Source organism: Tenrec ecaudatus, chromosome 13 (assembly GCF_050624435.1).
Source record: "Tenrec ecaudatus isolate mTenEca1 chromosome 13, mTenEca1.hap1, whole genome shotgun sequence".
NCBI lineage: Eukaryota > Metazoa > Chordata > Mammalia > Afrosoricida > Tenrecidae > Tenrec > Tenrec ecaudatus.
The window spans coordinates 15,636,704-15,659,330 of NC_134542.1; the positions used below are offsets into that span (position 1 = coordinate 15,636,704).

A 22,627-nucleotide genomic window follows, 5' to 3' on the forward strand; every position below is an offset into this window, starting at 1 on the left:
AACGAAACTTCCTTTTGCCATAGATGTTAGATGCTGTCACATTGGCTCCAACCTACAGCAATTCTAGGTGCGACAGATCCAAATACTGCACCATCCTCACAATTGTCACTGTGTTCAGTCCTCGGCTGCAGTCGTCTCATTGGGGGTTGTCCTATTTTAATAGACCTTTTACTTTATCGAGGGGCCCTGGTGTCATAATGGTTACACGTTGGCTGCTAACCACAGGTCAACAGTTTGTAACCCGTGAAGAGTTCCAATCTTGGAAACTCTGAGGGGCAGTTCTACTCCATCCTGTAGGATCATTACGATTTAAAATCGACGAGATGGCAGTGAGTTTTGAGTTTTCTACTTTATCAAGCATGATGCCCTTCTCTGGGACTGGTTCCGCCTGATACCATGCCCAAAGTGTGTGAGAAAAAGTCTTCCTAACTTTGTTTCTAAGGAACATTGCAGGTACACTTCTTTCAAGACAACTTGTTCCTTCTTCTGGCAATCTAATGTATATTCTTTGTCAAAGTATATTCTTTACCAATGTATATTCTTTGCCAGCACATAATTTAAAGGCATCAGTTATTCTTTGCTCTTTCTTGTTCATTGTCGGCTTTCCCATGCATGTGAAGTGACTGAAAATACCTGGGATTGGGTCAGGTGCCCCTTAGTCTTCAAAGTGGCATATTGGCTTTGAACTCTTTAAAGAGGTCTCAAGCAGCAGAGCTGACCATTGCAATCTGTCGTGTGATTTCCTGACTGCTGCTTCCATGGAGTTGAGCAAAATCAAATCATTGGAAACTTCCATCTTAATGGTGTCTGTTGCTTATTGCAGTTATGAGGACTTTTGCTTTATGTCGGGATGTGTCGTTGTTGATCTTCATCAGTAAGAGCGTAAGTCCCCTTCACTTTCACAAGCAAGGCACGTTGATTGCTCACAAGTTGTTCGTGCAGCTTCCTTCAATTCTGATGGACTCTTCTTTGTCACAGAGGCCAGTTTCTCGGGTTCTTTGCTCCAGCGCACACATTGAATAAGTATGGCTGTGCCACCAAGGGACCTTCAAAAGCCACCCACGAAAATCAAATCCATTTGACTTCTAGTCAATTCCAGTTCACAGCAACCCTATCAAACACAGTTGAACTGCCACATAGGATCTCTAAACTTGTAAGTCTTTAAAAAACAGCTGACCACATTTCTCTCCTGCAGAGCAGCTGGTGGCTCACACTGCTTGCTGATTTCCAGGAACCCAGCACTTAGGAACCATGGATGCATCAAACAAAAACCAAAAAGAACCCACTACTACTGAGTCAATGCCAACTGATAGGAACCCTAGAGGTCAGGGGAGAACTGCCCCTGTGAGTTTCTGAGGTCATACCTCTTTACAGAATTAGAGGCTTTCTCCCGAGGAGCAGCTGATAGTTTAGAACTGCTGACTTTGTGGTTAGCAGCCCAATCTGTGACCACTTTGCTACCGGGGCTTGCCATAGCCACAGGCACACAACTAGCGAAAAGTAGCCTAAACGAGACATACTGCAGGTTACCAGAGCATATCCGGCTCCAAGTTCAAGCTATGAACACAGCCAACATGGGCAGACTATGAGAGTCCTGGTGACACGGGAGGTTATGACTGAGGCTGCAAACCACCCAGCATTCCATAGGAGAAAGAAAAGCCTTTCTACTCTCATAAAGAGTTACACTCCTGGAAACCCATTACGCACCAGAGTCAATTTGATGGCAGTGGGTTATGTTTGGTCTGGGACAAACTTCCTGGGTTTGCATCCAGGGGAGGCCCTCATTCATGACTGAGTCACATGACTCTGGGCCTCTTTTAGTTCCCTCACCTGTAAAGTGGTCTCATAGGGTTGCCATGAGAGAGAATCCTTTTGCCATCAGCTGCTACGGAGTCTGAACTTTGTGCATGGCAACCCCGTGCACACGATTGTGCTGCTGTGTCCACACAGTTTCCACCGGCTGGTTTTCAGCAGTAGATCACCAGGTCTTTCTTCCTACCCTGTCTTAGTCTGGAAGCTCTGCTGAAACCCACAGCAACATGTCAGTCTCCACTCGAAGCCAGGCTGTGCTTAAGGTTCCCTCTCGGGAACCGACATGGGTGAAAAAGTGTATCTTGTCGTGGGTACCACGTGGCGCAACCCAAGCCCTCAGTGTGTCATAACTCGCTGTGTCTCTTGGGTGCAGAGCAAGCTGGAGTGTGAGGTTATCAGGTTCGCCTCTCAATGTGGCCTGCGCGGAGTCAGTGAGTTAAGACTGTGGATTTATCTCCTCAGTAAATGCTAGCTGCACATTAGTCACTGGGAGTGATCTTTCACGCAAAAAAAAAAAATCTGATGCCAGAAATAAAGGGATACAAAGGCTGGGGCTTGAGGCTGGGCATCTCTGCTGCATTAAGAGCTCCTCAAGGGATCTTTCACGTGTGGCTATGGGTGGGAACCATTGAATTAGTCTTGCAAAATGTAAGAACCATTTTGCCATTTCCAAAGTGGAAACTACAGTGAAATGAGGTGTTTTGTTTGTAATTATGCATATCACTGCACTCAGCTTACTGGTACCAAACCCTGGGTCTCAGAACCAGACTTCTGAAGAGTTTCAGTTCCCATAGAAGGGATCACCAGCACCTCAATCAACTCTCTCTCTCCACTCCATCCAGTTTACTCCAGGAGTGAACAAGTGTGCAAGAGAAACCACTCAGGTAAGAGTCCCTGGCCAGGGGACAAGGGAACAAGTGATCTAAAATCGATGGCGAGGAGGGCATAGAATGCCTGTTTGGGTTTGATCAAGTGCAGTGTAGCTGAGAGAAATTACTGAAGGTCAGATGAAGGTGGAACATGACAATGGGACAAGAGTAAAGTAAAAAGAAATAGAGGAAAGGACTAGGAGGCAAAAGACATTCATAAAGGTATAAATACAGGTAAGTACATATGTAAATATATTTATATATAACGATAGGGAAATAGATCTATATATATTTATATGTTGAGTATTTAGGTAGCAGATGGATACTGGGCCTCTACTCAAGTACTCCCTCAACACAAGAACACTTTGTTTTAATAATGTGGCATTCAGTGATGCTCACCTTCTCTATACGTGATCGCTGAAGACAAAATGGGTGCATAAGCAAAGGTGGTGAAGAAAGCAGATGGTGCCCAGCTATTAAAAGATATAGTGCCTGGGATCTTAAAGGTTTGAAGATAAACAAGTGGCAACCTAGCTGGAAAGCAACAAAGCCCACATGGAAGAAGTACGCCAGCCTGTGTGATCATGAGGTGTCAACAGGATCCAGGTATTAGGCATCAGAAGACCCAAAACGAAAAATCAAATCAATGTAAAAAAGGAGGGTCAAAGTGGAGAACCAAAGCCCATCTGTAGACAATTGGACATCTTCTCACTGAAGGGTCACAAGGAGGGGATGAACCACCCAGAGTGCAGTACAGCACCAACGAAACATGCAACATTCCTCTAGTTCGTTAACGCTCCCTCCCCCCCCCGCCCCCCCACTATCATGACCCGAGTTCTGCTTTAAGATCCAGCTAGACCAGAGCATGTACAGATAAGGGCTGGCACAGATAAGAATGCTCGACACAGGGAATCCAGGGCAGATAAACCCCTCAAGAACAACAATGGGAATCTCAAGAACAATAATGGGAATAATGCTACCATGAGGGCAGGAAGGAGGAGAGAAAGGGGGAAGTGATCGCAATGATCAACATATAACACCCCCCACCAGGGTGATGAACAACAGAAACATGGGTGAAAGGAGACAGCAGACAGTGCAAGATATGAAAATAGTAATAATGTATAATTTATCAAGGGTTTGAGAGGGTGGGATGGTAGGGGAGGGAGGGGGAAAATGAGGAGCTAATACCAAAGGCTCAAGTAGAAAGAAAATGTTTTGAAAAGGATGATAGCAACATATGTACAAATGTGTTTGATTCAATTGATGTATGGATTGTTATAAGGGCTGTAATAGCCCCCAATAAAATAATTAAAATAGATGACAGATAGATAAAAGAAATAAAGACTCCCTGGCTTCTCTGTGCCTAGGTCAGACCATCTAATGTTGACATCCCATCTGTAATGACTGGCCTGGGTGCACAGGAGAAAGTGCTCAAGAAACACTCCCTGGCCTCTCTGGGTCTAGGTCAGACGACCCAAGTTTGTCATCCCATGGGTAATGATTGCCCCAAGTGCATTAACACCAACCCAAACCCAAACCTACAGGGATCCGACTGGGAATGGATTCCAACTCGAAGCGAAGCTACTGGACATTAAAGGACTGCTCCATACAGTGCCATGCAAACAGCCAGCCTCATCTTTCTCCCATCAGGAGGGGTGGCTAACCAACGGCACCAACTGACTTGCCGTGAGCAACCCAACGCTTAGACCACTTAAACACCACTCCGCTTAAACACCACTCCAGGCCACTCCACTGCGGTTCTACAGTGGACTTCATTTGGGATCAAGTGGAACGCACTTCTGGGTCAAATTCTTTTCTAGGCAGAAGGCACCACCCCACAGTTTGGCTTCAGCCTTGCCTTTCAGAATCCCAGAGACCTTTAAACACAGAAACCTAACACAGTTGTTTAGCATCAGGAGTGAGGGAGAAATTAAAGTTTAAATACTTGGGTCCTGTGTTTCAGCTTACCAATGGGCACTACAGTGCCAGAAACAAGTCTGTCAACTTCTGAGAGGCCAAAGCGCAGTTCTCCACTGGGTCATGGTTTCATAGGATGTCTACATACCCCAAATGTATACACTTCTCATCAGTGCGCTTGCGAACATACAGTATAGCTCAGAGAAGAATAGGACAGAGGAAAATGGAGGTGGCAAAGAGCTGTTTGCCACCGGATTCAGCAAACGCCAGAGAAGTGGACCGCGTGAATTCCGAACGCTCGCTAACGCTCGCTAACAAGGACGCCACGGTTTCCAGCGCGCCCCGGAGTCCCGTTCCCACGGTTTCCAGCGCGCCCCGGAGTCCCGTTCCCACGGTTTCCAGCGCGTCCCGGAGTCCCATTCCCACAGCTAGTCGCCTAGTTGGCCCGAGCGCGCGTGCCCCTTACGCAACAGCACTGCCAACAGCAACCACAGCAGCACCGCGGCCGTCCCCTGCCGCCGCTTCAGCGGGATGTTGAGCGGCGCGAACTCGATCTTCATGACCCCGACCAGGTTGGGACAGTGCCTGCCGTTCGGTTGGGAGCTCTGGCTTCTCTGCTGCTCGGACAGGAATGCGCCCTCAAATCAAGTCTGTGCTGGGTGCCGATGGGGCGGAGAGGAAGGGCTAAAGGGGGCTGGACTTGGCTTTGGGTCGGAGGGCGCGCGGCACGGAGGCTGGGGGCGGCCAATCACCTTCGAAGCCCTCGGCCTCCAGCTCTGTGGCCTCCGAGCAGCTGGCGCGCCTAGGGCGCATTGGCTAGCGCGCCCAGGCGTCGGCGAGAATGAGCCCCGTGGGGGGTTTGCCATCTGGAAAGAGGGTCAGCAGGCCACGAGCCTGAACGTAGTAGCACAAAACTGACCTTGTCACTGGAGATCTTGGATCTCCGCTGGGATCTGACCTTTGGCCCGCGGACCGTTAGCCCAGAAATCGACCCCATTCTTGAGGACTGCCTGCGACGGGGGTGGCTGGCAAAGAAATCACTCACGAGGAAGGCGCGGGACTTGAGTTCTTGGTTATTGAGCTTGAAATCAATCTTGGAACAGAGTTGTATTGTTGTGGTTAGGTTCCATGGAATCGGTTCCGACACATGAACGGTCCCAAGTACAACAGAGTGAGGCACTGTCTCACGCTGTGCCAGGCTCACAATTTTTCCTGTTTGAGCCCATTGTAGCCTTCCTCTCTTCTTTTGCTGGCCCTCTATTGTATCCTGGTTACATGTCCAAACTTCGTGAGGACTCCTTATCTTTGCTTCTAAGGTACATCTGACCACACTTCATCCAAGGCAGAGTTATTTTGGCAGCCCGTGGTGCTTTGAGCTGACCGACTTGGCCAAGTGACTAGAAAATGACAAAAAACAAATTCACCGCCAATGAGTCCATGCTGACTCATAGCAACCCTTTCGGGTTTCCCACAATCTAGAAAACCCTCTTTCTCCGGCAGAGTGGTTGGTGCTTGTGAACTGCTAGCATATGTTTAACAGCCTGCTGCATAACCACTGCACCACTGCCTGGAAGAGATCCATATTTGTATCCATTCCAAAGAAAGGGGAGGGGAGAAAGGATTAGAAGGTCTTAAATTATCAAGTGATTCAAAACAATTTTTCTCTTTGAATCTTGTTAATCTCCAGAATTAAAACTAAGCAGAGAACAGAAACTTTGTGTCTCATTTTTGCCAACTGCATGCTTCATCTCACAGAGAACACGCAACGACGCCAATCAGTGAGTGTGTTAAGCATCTCAGCGCTGGCAGGAGTCTCTACGCAGCTGCTCCAGCACCCAGGGCTGCATCAGGGTAGGTCCACGTGGCTTCTCCTTAGGGATGTCTCACAGGAAATGAGCCTTGGCAGCTGCAGCAGGGAACTGGCTGAGGCAGCTGTACCCGGTCCGACCATCAGAAAGCAAGAGACCTGAGAACTAGAAAGGCGAGGCTCACGGAGCCATTTATCCCTCCGCCCTTCAATTAACCCCACAAGTGTTTATCGGCCAAGTTGGCACAATAAACTTTAACTATCTCAGTGACTTTTTAGCAAAACGAAACCCACAAGCTACAGAACTTCTGGGAGTTCAATGGAAGGGACTGGGAGGTGGGCGGAATCAGCCCGCTAGGAAACATCACTTCTTTTGTTCTTTTTGAGGAGTGGGCGGAGGGGGTAGGGGGAGACATGTGGGGGAGAACCAAAGCTGAAATCTGGGTTGTAGTTCAAAACCATAGAAGGGCAAGTCATAAAAAGCATTGCTACTAAATCTTAGGAACCTTTACTAAACAAAAATATCAAAATGTGAAATTATTGCTTCTCAACACAGTCTCTATCTTGGTCTACTGACTTCTGAAGGCAGTGTTTTCCTCTCGCTAACCTTTATGGAGGAATTCTGCATCCTTCAGGTTATACCTCACACAGTTTGAAGGACTCAACTCCTCTTCCCTGTGAATGTCCTTTGAATCTGAGGAACAGAAAGAAATCTGAAGAAAGAAGCTCTGGACTTTAGTGTGGGTGGGGTTAAGGTTTCCCAATGAAATTCTCACAGGACAGCCCCTTGCTACCCTCTAAGAATGGACAGGTACGCTGTTCAGATTGGAGGCTTGGGAGAGGGGAGCATTCATTGGTACAACTTCCCTGGTCTTTTTATTCATAATAAGCCCCTGCAGCCATCCCATGTCCTTTGAGAAAATCTTTCATGATTGCCCCTTTTGTAATTCCAAAAATGAAACTGCCCCGTCCTTCTGTGCTGCCTGGAATTTAACTAGTATGGAGCCTTTGGAAGCTACTGATTTGAAAGCACCTTAATGAGACCAAGACAAGTGTATTACTGAGTGAACTTCTCTGCAGTCATCTACTGATTACAGAGACATGCTAAAACACTTGCTGTTTGGGATAAACTTGGGCACGTATGTTATGCTAGTAACAATACTGTTTGATTATTTTCTTCTCTACACCTTCATGCAAAATGAATTGTATTTTTGAATCATTGTAACTTACAGGTATTCCCCAGGGAGAGATCAGAAGGGGTGATGACACACAATCAAGGGATTGCAGTGGGTGAGCAGAGATTGCTGACTGTAACATTGATGATCTGTTCTGTAAACCTTCACCTAATTCACATTAACACATTTTTTTTAAAAAGGGTATATCCAAAAACAATAGCTTTGCAAATTGATATTTTTGTTTAATAAAGGTTTCTATGTTTTTGCAGCAACACCCTAATATATGACCTATCACCATTACTGAGCAGTTGAATCACCAGATAAGGTGCTACATGACTGTGTGCTGATTTAAACCACCCTTCTGGGTGAGTAATTTCTTACCACAAAAGAATCTGAGAATACAGGTCAAATGGATTTCTCACGTTGTACATAGCAGAACCAGGTTTCTGTGATTTGAAAAGCGGGCCTGTTTGTGGGGCCTGCGCCAGCTAAGGGTTAGACTATACTGGCTCACAAACAAAATGATAAGGGAGGCAAGGAGTGTTACCGAAACAGGAAGAGATCACTGAAGAGGGTGTCGAAGAATGCTGAGCACCAAATTAGCCACTATCTAAATTGCGGTTAGTTATGCATTCAATCAGAAAGTATCAAGCAGTCACCAAATACTGTCCATTGGGTATATATGAATCAATGCAACAAACATGAATCTACAATAAAACAACAAACATGTATTAAGTATCTCCTCTGGCTGGTCCTGCAGATGGCTGCAGACAAAGTGGTACAGAGAAACCCACATAGTGCTGCCTTGAGGATTTGAGATTCTATCACCCAAGTGTGGTTCCACTTTCTACTTCTCAATTCAGGGGACTAAGAAGGTGACAGTTGAGTAGGGAAGTGAGTCATTAAAAAATCACTTCCCTTTTCATTTGTTTCCCAGTGAATTTCATCACAGCCAATTTCCCCTAGCCAGGAGGTGACAATGTTTTCTGTGACGTGCCATTTTACTGTTAACATGTTTCCATGGCCAAGTTAAAAGGGAAATCAGCTTATTTCTAAAGTGAGGGGACAGTTTAGAACAAAGGTCACTGTTCTGATTTTCATGAGAGGTAGGAGTCAGGAGGAAGTACAGCCAGAATGCTTCTGAGATGAGAGCATGGTGAGAATTTGTCTCACTCACTTTGGCATGTCATCAAGAGGAGCCAGTTCCTGGAGGAAATCATGCTAAGCGAAGTAAGTCAGGCACAAAAGGACAAGTACAACATGAGCTCGCTGAGGTAAGTATTAAAAAAAATGCAAAAGTGGCATAGGGGGAAAAGCTACTGTATACAAACATTTTTGGGGTGAAGACTGTGTAGTATGGCAGAGACCAGATCAAAACCAGGGATGCACATGGTAGACAACAGGGGGGGAGGAGGTGGGGAAAGGAAAATAAAAGGATGAATATAAGGAAGAAAAGGGGAGCGGGGCCATGGGGCACTAATCCACCCAAGGGGAGGGTAATGTTTATATCTCCACAGGGAAAGTGGGAGCAGACTTCAACCCAGTGCCGCAAGTTGTGAATGCAATATCCCGGCGTGGAGTAGGGAACCAGTGGAGAGGTCTGGGAGGCTGGCCCCAGCACCAAAAATTAAGTGGATTCCTGCCCCTCCCCCGAGAAGAATTTGCTCCAAAGGACGACATTGATTCTGCAGCTCTGGGAGATGGACATATCTGATCAGAGCACATGGGAGCAGATGAAGAAGGAGGAGAAGAGAGTGGAACACAGCCTGGCCCACCAGGCCGTAAGGATGATGTTCCTGATTAGAGCAGCCAGTCTACAGAGAGAACAACATGGTTGGCCCCACTATGAGACATGATGCCCCTCAGTGACCAAGGGCGATACAGGGGACAGCACCGGAGACACAGTGTGGGAATTGCACCTGACCTGATCCCACCACACCGAGGCAAAGCACTGGGGGAGTGCAGCGGAACAGCAAGGGAATGGAGTGCAAGGTCCCCAGGGAACGCTGAAAGTGGACTTTGGGGCCAGGGCATGGTGCCCCAACAGACTGGACTGGAAAACACTCCTAAGGGCCAACAAATGATCCTTGAACTAACTACAAGCTTTTCTTTCTTGATGTGTTTTGTTGTTCTTTGTCAGTGGTTTGTTGTTGTTGTTTTGTTGTCTGGTTGTATACTGTTGCTTTGTTTTCCTCTGTCTTGTTTTCGTGCATGTTATTGTCTCCACAAGTCTGTCTAAATAAGACAGGCTGGATGAACTCTCTGGAGGAAAAACAACGGGACCGAGAGTTCCAGGGCGACTTGGGATAGGGGGAAGTGGGGGGGTGGGTGGGGTGTAAACAAACACAGGGACAAGGGAACAACATGGGACCCAAAATGGTAGAGAGGGGGGAGTGGCAGGCCTGGTAGGGAATGATCAAGGGTAAGGTAAAGAAGAGGTATAGCTGTAACCCAGGTGGGGATGGAGCATGGTAGTAGGGCAGGAGGAAAGTCAAGAGAGATGGAGGAAAGAGCTAGGAGTCAAAGGGCATTTATGGAGGTCTAGACAAAGGCATGTACATGCAAATATATATATATACGAGGATGGGGAAATAGATCTATGTGTCTATATTTATAGGTTTAGTATTAAGGTGGCGGAAGGACCTTGGGCCTCTACTCAAGTACTCCCTCAATGCATGAATACTTTCTTTTATTAAATTGGAACTCTACGATGCTCACCCTCCCGACACAACTGCTGAAGCCAAAGTGGGTGAACAAGTAAATGTGGTGAAGAAAGCTGATGGTGCCCGGCTATCAAAAGAGATAGTGTCTGGGGTCTTAAAGGCTTGAAAATAAATCAGCAGCCATCTAGCTCAGAAGCAACAAACCCACATGGAAGAACACACCAGCCTGTGTGATCATGGGGCCACCAAGGGATCAGTTATCAGGCATCAAAGAACAAAATATCATATCATTGGCTGCACACCTCCATGATACGCTCACTGAAGACAAACAGGTGCATACGCAAATGTGGCAAAGAAAGCTGATGGTGCCCAGCTATCAAAAGAGATAGTGTCTGGGGTCTTAAAGGCTTGAAAGTGGACAAGCGGCCATCTAGCTCAGAAGCAATAAAGCCCATGTGGAAGAAGTACACCAGCCTGAGCGATCATGAGGTGCCAAAGGGACTAGGTATAAGGCATCATGCAATATATAGATAGATAGATAGATAGATAGATAGATAGATAGATAGATAGATAGATATAGATATATAGATACAGATAGATGATACCATAGTGAATGAAGGGGGAAGTTCAGAGTGGAGACCCAAAGCCCATTTGTCGGCCACTGGACATCCCCTCACAGAGGGGTTTAGGAGAGGAGATGGGTCAGTCAGGGTGCGATGTAGTACCGATGAAGAACACAGCTTTCCCCAGATCCTGGATGCTTCCTCCCCCCAACTACCATGATCCGAATTCTACCTTGCAGGATTGGATAGGGCAGGTGCATATGGAAGCTGGAGGCACAGGGAATCCAGGGTGGATGATACCTTCAGGACCAGGGGTGTGAGGGGCGATACTGGCAGAGTAGAGGGTGAGTGGGTTGGAAAGGGGGAACTGATTACAAGGATCCACATGTGACCTCCTCCCTGGGAGATGGACGGCAGAGAAGCGGGTGAAGGGAGACTCCGGATAGGGCAAGATATGACAAAATAACAATCTATAAATTATCAAGGGCTCATGAGGGAGGGGGGAGTAGGGAGGGAGGGGGAAAAAAAGAGGACCTGATGCAAAGGGCTTAAGTGGAGAGCAAATGCTTTGAAAATGATTAGGGCAAAGAATGTATGGATGTGCTTCATACAATTTATGTATGTATATGTATGGATTGTTATAAGAGTTGTATGAGCCCCTAATAAAATGTAAAAAATGAAAGAAAATAAAACTAAAGAAAACACCACAAATAGAAAAAAAAAAAAGAGGAGCCAGTTCCTAGAGAAGGAGCTCACGTTTGGTAGACAGTCAGTGGAACACAGGAAACCCCTCCATTAGATGGATCGATACCGTGGCTGCACAACTAGGCTTACACATAGCAATGATTGTGGGGCCTGGGAAATGCTTTGTTCTGTTATCCATACGGTCATTATGAACCTGAATCCACCCTGTGCCACCTAGCAACAACAACCGCATTAACCACAAAGTGAAATAGTCTTTCATTCATGTATGTAAAGCATGAGAGTTGTGCATATTCCCCAGCCAAACAAGGAGGCCAAGTGCCCCAGCCAGAGGATCAGGAAGCCAATGGCACAAACTCTCTCAAGTGGGCCCTTCTTACCATCTCTGGAAGACCACCCTTGAGGCCCTGGCCTAAGAAGCCAAATGCCACCATGGGTCAGTTGTTAAGGAGTCCACAGTGACAGGCAAGTGCCCTAGCGCTCTAGGGAACTGCTCAAGACCCTCACTTCTGCCAGAGGTCGTGACTCTAGACTCCTTAATTTGACACCTAGATTTTTCTACTATCTCTTCTTGATAAGCACACATTATAGAGTGCTAACAGTTCTCTAAATTAGATGAAAATCCAGGATCTACTGCTTACTGAGACCTTAGACCAATTACTGAATATTCATAAGGCTCAATTGCTAACCGATAAAATGAAGATAATAACTGACCTCATTGAACGGTTATACAAATTCTAAGAAAGTACATATTGCTGCTGACTTTATGGACAGCCTGTCCTGATTTGACATTGCTCATGGATGTGGAATCACAAGGTTCCAACTGGAATGAAGATTCTTCACATCAAAGAATATGATTGTCCATATCATTATAAATGTGGGAGAGTGCAGAGTGGAGACTTAAAGCCCATCGGTAGCCAACTGGACACCCCCTTACTGAAGGGTTGTGGGGAGGAGATGAGCCAATCAGGGTGCAGGGTAGCAAAGATGAAACAAACTTCCCTCTAGTTCTTAAAAGCTTCCTCCCCCTCCCCCCCAATATCATGATCCCAATTCTACCTTACAAATCTGGCTAGACCAGAGGATGTACACTGGTACAGATAGCAACTGGAAACACAGGGAATCCAGAACAGATGACCCCTTCAGGACCAGTGGCGAGAGTGGCGATACCTGGAGGGTGGAGGTCATGTGGGATAGAAAGGGGGACCCAATTACAAGAATCTACGTATGGCCTCCTCCTTGGGGGATGAACAACAGAGAAGAGGGTGGGGGGAGATGTCAAGACAGTATAACATATGACAAAATAATAATTTATTAATTATGAAGGGTTCATGAGGGAGGGGGAAGTAGGGGGATAAATGAGGAGCCGATATTAAGGGCTCAAGTAGAAGGCAAATGTTTTGAGAATAATGGTGGCAACAAATGTACATATGTGCTTGACACAATGGACGTATGTATGGATTGTGATAAAAATTGTATGAGCCCCCAGTAAAATGATTAAATTTTAAAAAAGAATATATAATTGTCTCCTCACAGCACTGGGTTGATGTAAGTAGACAGTATAGAAATCGGATACACAAAATTGGGTGGATAAAGGCATGAAGTGGCTTGTTTATAAACTTTCATAGGTGGGGGAATATATTCATAGAATTATAGGATTAAAGTATAAGTATTCACTTAACTGTAATTGTTAGGCATAGATTATTGTGTTGCTCACTTATAGAATATTATGTTTAAATGAGGCATTGGCACATATTGAACTGTACGCATTTTAGTTTTATCCTGTTAGGTACAGATACGGTTTTATTATTGTTTTATTTTAAAATTATATTATATATGGCTATGACACTAACTTGCATAAGTGGTCTGTGGCAGCTACCTAATCTCCTATGAACATGAGTGAAGGGGCATAGCCCTCTGTGTGGCCATAGCCTTCTCCTGAGGATTCTGGGAAATCTTGTCTTCCTCCCTGGAGACAGGACACACACTCCCCATGTGAGATATTACTGTTGACCAGCCATGTGGAACTACACTGATGGAAACAGAGCCCTGGAGCTGGAGGAGCCACATGGAGACCCATGCCAGTGCTGAGATGATTCCACCACCACTGGATCCAAAAGACTTCCCACCCACTGGCCTGTGATCTTCTTGCATATGGTATCATTGCATGTGCTGTGTGAGTCTGAAGAGGAATTTATAGACTGATATGGGACATATGGGCTAATATGGGACTTATGGACTGAGCTGGGATGTTTTCTTAATATACAATTACCTTTTGATATAAAGCCCTTTCTTACGCACATATGAGTGTCTCTGGATTTGCTTCTCTAGTCATGCTGGACTAACACAACACTTTTCTTCAGAGGTTGATCCCTCTTGTCCGAAATATGGGAGACAAGATTTCATCATCCTCACTTCCCAGAATTCTGGCAACCAAGACAGAATTGTTTGTTCTTCTGATCGTCCATGCTATATTCAATATTCTTCACCATCACCGTAATTGAAAGACGTCAATTCTTCTTTAGTTTCCTTACTCATTGTCCAGTTTTCACATATATATGAGGTGATTTAATATATCATGGTTTGGGTCATGTGTACCTTACCCCTTAAAACGGCATCTTTTTTTTTTTTAAGACTTTAAAGAGACACAGATCTTTTGCAGTAGATTTTCCCAATGCTCCCAGAATTTTCTACTATCCCCACTTGGGAAGCAATACAGTAGAGTACTAACAGTTCTCTAAATTAGATAAAAATCCAGGACCTACTGCTTACCACCTGTCACCTTGGTGCAATAGCTGAACAGTTGTAAATTCAACTTGTAAAATGAAGATAATGACCTCACGGATTTCTTGATAGTTGTTTCCATAGGCATTTCAAGTAAAAAATGAAATTCTCAAGAACAGCAATATTTTCTCCATTTCTCATGATGTTGTTTATTGGTCTAGTTGTGAGGATTTTTATTTTCTTTTGTTGCGGTATAATTCAAACTGAAGAGAGGCCTAAACAACAACAAAAAACCCAGCTCACTGCCACTAAGTCAACTATACCTCATGGTGACGCAATACAGAGTTTTCAAGGCTGTAAATCTTTGGAGGAGCAAACAGCCATGTCATCTTCCTCCCACAGATCATCTGGTGAGTCTGAACTACTGACCTTGCAGTTAGCATCCAACACTTAACCCAGAGTCTCCAGGTGTCCATGAGGTGTATCTGGGTACCTCCTTCCTCTTTTGTAAGTTCAGAGTGGATTGAAGTTCAGGGTGTGATGGTTGAATAGTAACAGCTGGGACTCAAGAGATAAGTTGCTGTTGTTATTAGGTGCCATCGAGTCGGTTCCTTAACTATAGCAACCCATTGACAACAGAAGAAAATACTGCTCCATCCTGTGCATTGATTCTTCTTCAGTCTTCCTCATTCAATGCCCAACTTTCAAATGCATATGAAGGGACTGAAATTGTCATGGCTTCGGTCAGGCAAACCTTAGTCTTCAAAGTGACATCCTTGCTTTTCATTAATTTAAAGAAGTATCTTACAACAGATTTACACAATGCACTGTGTCGTTGGATCTCTTGATATAAGAGATCAAGATATAAGACATCAAGAGATAATCAAGTGCTTTATATTGAAGGTCCAAAACTCTATTAGGAAGTTTGGAACTTTAGAACAATGTGAAGAAATTCAGGCATGCTAGGTAGGCAAATGGCATGATCAATTTGACACTTGGGAATATAACATTGGCTACCGTGTGGAAAAGACATTAGGGGCAATAGTCTGGGCAGTAAATCATGGAAGGAGAATTCCAACAGTTAGAATTTCAGTTATTTTGAAAAGTTCAATAAAAAAAACCAAATCTACTTTTAAAACACAGTTAAACATGGCCACTGCTTGACAATGAGGAAGTTGATGTTAATCAACTAGATTCCTTTTTTTTTTCCTTTTTAATATTGTATTGTGGGTTGGGTGAAAGTGTATAGAGCCAATTCATTCCCTACTCAGCAATTTGATTTTCAGAGCACCACAGTAAATTATCTGTATTTTTAGAAGCTGCATATCAACCCACCTCTTGCCCAAATATTGGTCAACCCACAAGCATTACAGGAAAGTGCCGCAATCATTTAAGCAAATTTCTCTATCTCCAATATGACACGGTTTACAGGCAAACACACTTACAATGACACAAGTCAATGCAGGCTCAGACATGTTGTTGACATAGGTGCTTACTACCAATGCCTGGGGGTTGCGGGAGTGGGGGGCAGTGGGGAGGAGGAACTTTACTGAAGATCATCCTGTTTTACCAGTCTGAACTTTTCCTTACAACAACAAGTAATACCTGAAAGTTACAATGATTACAAAATACAGTTCGTTTTGCATTAAGGTATAGAGAAGAAAATAATCTCATGATCAAGGTCGCGATTGATCAATTAGATGCAGCCTCTGTGTTTGGGGGTTCTGCTCCATATAGACCTGTGGTTTTGCAGCTAAGATGTGGAGTCTCATCCAAACCTAGACAACCACACTCACTGCCACCGAGTCGATGCTGAGTTTCTGAGACTGAAACGGTTTGGGGTTTCAGGGAATAAAAAGTCTCCTCTGTTTCACTTAAAGCAGCTGGTGGTTTTGAACTGCTGATCTTAAGGATTGCAGCCCAATGTGTAATCACTATACCACCAAGGCTCCAGAGTCTCACCAAGTACCTGTAATTTTATTATAGTTGTAATGCCATCTCTTCAGTGGGTTTTATTAGCGTCTAGAATGTGTGTATTTATACGATGTTCATTGTATGCCTTGAATTTCTTTGAAAATTGTCTTTAGAAAACTTGGAGAGTTAGTTCTGAAAATGATTCTGTACCCTGGGGAATCTTTTCAGGCACAGACTGATTTGGATCTCTTCACAGTCAGATTCAGCATGATTTGTATATAGTACATCAAACTTAGATGTAAAACCTTACACTTAACTTTTAAAAAAGAGAAGAAATTAAAACTGGGAGGTCAATGTATACTGCCTTATGCAAATTTGCTTTAACATTGTTTTAAAAAATTACAAATTAAACTAGAATTCTTTAAATTTCTTTATATATTAAATAACTCTTATAAAAAGTCAAATATCAAGCAATCCTACTGCCCCCTCTATACGAGGTAAGCTGGCCTTGGGCAGCGGTGATTCATGCTAGAATTGTCAACACCCCTTGCACCTAGTGTGCAGTCACCACCCTCTGTCAGGCGAGGTTTGCGTGTCCCTATGATGCTGAGCAGGTGCTCCCAGACTAACATGGACTAGAAAGAAAGGTGTGGTAACTGACAGGAAAATCTAAGGCTCACAATGCTCCAATCAGTACTTTGTTCCCTTCTGCATGGGCTCCCCCTCCCCCTCATGATTGTGGACCAAGGGCTGCTAACAAGAACAAACCTGGCAGTCAAGCATTTCTGTCTTTTCTAGCCGCCCCCACCACCACCCCCAATGCCTGCAAATAGTGAAATAGTGTTACCATTTTCTAGTTTCAAATCTTCATTTTTAACTTCTTTAAATACAGCTATGAAGGATGGAGAAACTTCATCTTACATACTTCGGAGGGACGTGCTGTCAGAAGAGACCAGCCCCGGAGAAGACATCCTGTTCGGTAAAGCATAGGGGCAGTGACAAAGAGGAAGGTGCTCAGCGAGATAGACTGACCCACAGTGGTTGCAATCAAGGGCTCAAGCCTGGAAACAACCGTAAGGATGGCGCAGGACCGGGCAATGTTTCCTTCTGTTGTGCCAAGGGTCACCGCAGGTCAAAACCAACCCTGAGGACACGGACCAAGGGCAACAAAGAAGGTACTCAGAAACCCGGTGGAAAAGAACCTCAGTGCTTTTGAAACCCTTTGGGCTGGATCTGCTCCAGTTCAGAGTTAATTCATCTCCTATTTGGTGGCAATCATCACTTGCATTTCCTCAGAGTTTCATCGTCTATTTTGCACCATACTTGCTTGCTTCTGTGATTTCTTTTTGCTGAGAACTATGCTTTTAAGAAGCATACAAATTGATAGGCGAGGCGGTACTTCATTCATTTTCACAGCTGTCTGATGATGCTTCATTGGCTAAATTGACCATAATTACTTATCATCCTAGTACTGATGGACACAGGGTTGTTCTCAGCTTTCTCTTGTAATGAACAGTGTAACTAATGATGAGCGTTCTTATTGATATTGTGTTAACCTGGGTGGACTCGAGAACCAAATTCATAGATATATGTGTATAAGAAAGAGCTTTATATAAAAGAGTAATTGTTTATTAAGAAAATATACAAGCCTTGTCCAGATCAAGTCCATAAGTCTGATATTAGCCCATATGTCCAATACCAGTCTGTAAAGTCCTCTTCAGACTCACGCAACACATGCAGTGACACGGGATGCAGGAAGACCACAGACCCGTGGTGGAAAGTCTTTGGGTCCAGTGGCAGTGTAAGTATCTCAGCGTGGGCATGGGTTTCCACGTGGTTCCTTCAGCTCCAGGGTTCTAGCGTAGCTCCATCTGTCTTGTCATCAGGAATACCAAGCAGAGAGTCTTTATCTGGCCTCCAATCAGCTATTTACTTCCATCACACCTTCAAAAGAGGTCATCAAGATGTGACCTGATTCACAGGCTACACTCCACACCTTGGCAGGTTGACAGGAGATTATGTAACTGCAACAGATGTCTTCTGGTCAGCTGTTTCAGAGTTTTTCTGAAGGTGATTCCTAGGAATATAACTGCCGGACAGTAGGGTAAGTACAGGAGGTCCCATGGTACAGTGGGTTACTGATTTGGGTTCCTTATCACAAGGTCAGTGGTTCCAACTCTCCAACAGCTCTGAGGGAGAAAGATGAAGCTATCTGACCCCATAAAGATTTTGAGTCTCAGAAACCCTACGGAGCAGTTCTATTCATCATGTAGGGTGGGTATAAGTCAGAATCAATTCAGTGGCAGTAGAGTTTTTTTGGTTTGGTTTTTTAGTTTAGGGAATGTGATTGCTACAACTTTCTTGGTACAGACGTATCCCCCAAAGTCATTGTATCAATTTGTGCTCCACAAGGTCAGCATTCCAAACCACCAACTGCTCCAAGGGAGAAAGATGAGGTTTCTTACTCCTGTAAAGCAGTGGTTCTCAACTTTCCTAGTGCCGAGGCCCTTTAATACAGTTCCTCATGTTGTGGTGACCCCCCCCGCCAACCATTATTATTTTATTAAATTATTTTTGTTGCTACTTCATAACTGTAATTTTGCTATTGTTATAAATTGGACAGCCCCTGTGAAAGGGTTGTTCAACCCCCAAAGGGTTTGCAACCCACAGGTTGAGAACCACTGCTGTAAAGAGTTCCAGTCTCAAAAGCCAACAGGGGAAGGCTGCTCTGTGTGCCCTGGTCAGTATGAGTTGTTAGAGACTCACGCAGTGAGTTGTTTTTTTAAGGTTCCAAACTATGATGGATGAGGAAGAAAGGCCTATCTACGTCTGAAAATCAGCCAATGAAAACCATAGGGATCAAAATAGTCTGATCTGCAACCAATCATGGGGATAAAGCAGGCCTGGACCACATTTCATTCTGATGTGAACAGGGTCAAGGGTGTAGCGCAACCCCATGGCAGTTACCAACCACAACGACAAGTCTCAAATGAGTTGGGATTTCTTCTTGTTGGACGGCCAAGTAGGAAACTTGGCCTACCTCCTACCTCATCCCTGCTCTCTTCCCTTAAGAGGATGAGAAAAACACCAACTTACATTTTGTGTATTAGCTGTGGTCAATCTGGTTCTGACTCACAGCAACCTTATGTAGACGAAGAAAACTTCTTGGCCTATTCAGGTGAGTGTCTCTAGTGTTGCGCCCATTTACTTAAACATCTGAATTGGCATTTCATCAATTTCTAGAATTTTTGAAAAAACAAACTTTTTTTTTTGGCCAATGCCTCCAGGGCATCTTGGACTTTGTATTTCAATCCCATCAGGTGCTGCTCATATGCTACCTCTTGAAATGGTTGAATGTCATCTAACTCTTTTTAGTATAATGCCTGGATTCCTTCCATCTTATTTTGATACGGTTCTGTATAACCGGAAACCCACAGGGGGTCACTATGACTCAGCATTGACTCCATAGCAGTGAGTTTGAGTTAGTTTTGGTTCTGGTCAATAATTTGTCATAGCATCCTTCCATCTTGCAGCTCAAGGTTTGGGGCTTTTTCCTTCCATTCTTGCAGCTTGAGAAATGCCAAGCATGCTCTTCACTTTTGGTTTTCTAATTCCAAGTCTTTGCATATTTTATTATTCTACGTTACTTTGTCTCCTCAGGAAACCTTTGAAATCTCTTCAGCGCTTTCCTTCATGCTTGCTTTCATTTACTTTAGCTACTGTACTTTGAAGAGTAAGTTTCAGAGTCTCTTCTGATGTCAATTTTGATCTTTTATTTCCATGCTTTCTTCCTGCATGATGTCTTGATTTCATACCACAACTCGTCTGATCTTTGTTCAATGTATCGAATCTTTTCTTGAAATGAGCTTTAAATTCAGGTGGAATATACTTACCACCTTGTGCCCAACCATAAGAACAATTGTGGGAGCGGGGAGTGGGGAGGGAGGGGAAAAAAAAAAGAGGACCTGATGCAAAGGGCTTAAGTGGAGAGCAAATGCTTTGAGAATGATTGGGGCAGGAAATGTATGGATGTGCTTTATACAGTTGATGTATGTGTATGTATGGATTGTGATAAGAGTTGTATGAGTTCCTAATAAAATGTTAAAAAAAGAAAAGAGGAGGAAAAAAAAGAAAATGATGAGGGCAAAGAATGTACAGATGTGCTTTATACAATTGATGTGTGTATATGTATGGGCTGTGATAAGAGTTGTATGAGCCCCTAATAAATTGTTGTTTTTTTTTAAAAAAAGAACAATTGTGAGGATGGCACAGCTCGGGACGTGTTTCGTTCTGTTGGGCACAATGTCACTATGAGCCAGAACTGAATCGACAGCACCTAACAGCAACATAATCATCATTGATTTTTGTTGGTGGACTTGTTTTAATTTTCTTCAGTTTCAATCCGAACTTGCATATGAACAACTGATGGTCTCTTCTGCAGTTGCCCCATGACCTTATGCTGACTGATAATATTGAGTTTCTCTACCAACTATTTCTGCAGAGGTACTTGATCTAACTCCTGTGTATTTCATTTTGCAGGGTTCATGTATAGCCACCATTTATGCTGCTGGAAAAAAAGGCATTTGCACTGAATATGTGTTGGTCTTGAAAAATTCTAACAAAGGCTCTCCAGTATCATTTCTATGACCAAGGCTATAGTCTGAAACTACCAGCTCTACCTACCTCTTTGTCTCCAACTCTCTCATTTCAATCGCCAGTGTTTATCTTGATTGGATCTTTCATCAATTTCAGACTGCAGAAATTGGTTAAAAAACAACAACAAAAAAGTAAAAATCTGAAAACTCTTCATCCTTGGCAGTAGTGGTTGCTATGCAAATTTGAGTTAACAGTGCTATGAGCGGGTCTTTCTTGGGGGCGGATGCATAGTATTCTATTATAGGCAGCAGCATCCTTCAGGAGAGATCCTGCACTGCTCTTTTTGACAATGAACGTGGCATGTTGTTGTTGTGTTAGTTGTCTCTGAGTTGGTTCTGACCCATAGCAACCCCACACACAGCAGAATGAAACACTGCCTGGTCTGTACCTTCCTCACAATTGTTCTTATGCTTGAGCGTATTGTTGCAGCCACTGTGTCAATCATCCATTTGATTAAGGGCCTTCCTCTTTCTCACTGCACACCCCACGCCCCAACTTTACTGGGGACTGACTGGTCTCTAGTGACAATATATCCAAAGTAGGTAAGACAAAGTGATATACCATCTCAATAGTCTCCATGTATCTTTCCTATCAAACAGCCAGTGTTTGTGGGGCATACTCATGGCCTTGTTTTCGCTTCTCCATTGGAATCTTCTAACAGATTGGCAAGTCACAGAGAGTGTACAGGAGGACATACGGGAGCCCTGTACATGCACAAAGATGAAACGTGGGAAGGTCATGGTGGGAGATGTGAAGGAAACAAAATACCAGAGTGATCTGATGGCAACAGGGAAGACTGTGAGGACAGATGACCATAAGGAGTGCTAACAACATGATACACCCAGAGCAGTTATTTGGTTTGTGATACATTTGAATTATGATGTATTTGAATTCTGCTGGGAAAAAAAATATAGCCCATACCATGGACTGTCAAAGAATAAATAAATCTGTCTTAGAAGAAGTACAGCCAGAAGACTCTATAGAATCAAGGATGGCAAGACTTGGTCTCACGTACTTGGCACATGCTATCAGGAGAGAACAGTCCCTGGAGGCGAACATCATGCTTAGTAAAGGAGAGGGGCAGCGAAAGAGAGGGAAGCCCTTGGTGGCAGCAGTGGCCTCAGACATAGCAATAATTATGAAGATGACACAGGGCTGGGCAGGGGTGCATTCTGTTCTGTTATAGAGGTGGTCGCTATAAGTCAGAACTGAATCGGCAGCACCAAACAACAACACACTTCATAACAATGCTCTAAAGTGTGTACCCTTATCCATATTTTCCAGACGAGTACACTAATTTCACAGAGCATCTAGAAATCCCCAGAGGAGGGCAGCTCAGCATGTGATTATTTTTTCCATGAGCGGAACACTGATTTTGGTAAGAGAACTAGATTTGGCACTGGGTATGTTTATAGTTCATGGGGTCCCTGTCTATCTGTAATGTTGGAACAGTGAGATGAGATGGCCTACTCCCATGGGCAATAGAATACACTGTGGGAAAGGGTTCAGTTGGCATTGAGGAATGCCTAAAACTGACCCAGCTATGATCCATTCACCTCTCTGGTCTCATGGTTGTTGGTAGGTACCATGGAGACAATGTGATGAATCCGTGTTACAAAGTAGTAGTGTTCCTCCTGGTGGTTTCATGGTTCAAGCAATTGGCTGCCAACCAAAAGGCTGTGGTTAGAACCCACCACCCAGTCTGCGGGACTTTGATGGGGCAGCTGACTTCTGTAATGTCCTCGCAGGGCAGTACTACGTTGTCCCACAGGGACATTGTGAGTCAGTCAACATGATGGCAGTGGGGTTCGGCTTGGAATCTTTA

General features: G+C 44.3%; 1 protein-coding gene across 10 annotated transcripts in view; it reads right to left on the minus strand.

The window, feature by feature from the left end:
- The window catches only part of MOGAT1 (monoacylglycerol O-acyltransferase 1), a 75,159-nt gene that overhangs the window by 47,621 nt on the left and 4,911 nt on the right, over nt 1–22,627 (minus strand). For 2 of the 10 annotated variants that reach the window (XM_075528934.1, XM_075528932.1), the window contains exons 2-3: nt 20,830–20,899; nt 16,994–17,118 (exon numbers count right to left, since the gene is read on the minus strand). The exons of 3 other annotated variants lie outside the window; for them this stretch is intronic. Coding sequence is in view for 3 of the 7 variants with exons in the window: in XM_075528930.1 (XP_075385045.1) it covers nt 5,065–5,158 (94 nt within the window). In the remaining 4 variants the exon portion in view is untranslated. Of the gene's footprint in view, nt 1–5,064; nt 5,234–16,993; nt 17,119–20,829; nt 20,900–22,627 lie in introns of those variants that run through there. 5 more of the 10 variants (XM_075528930.1, XM_075528938.1, XM_075528936.1 and 2 more) reach the window with 3 other exon arrangements.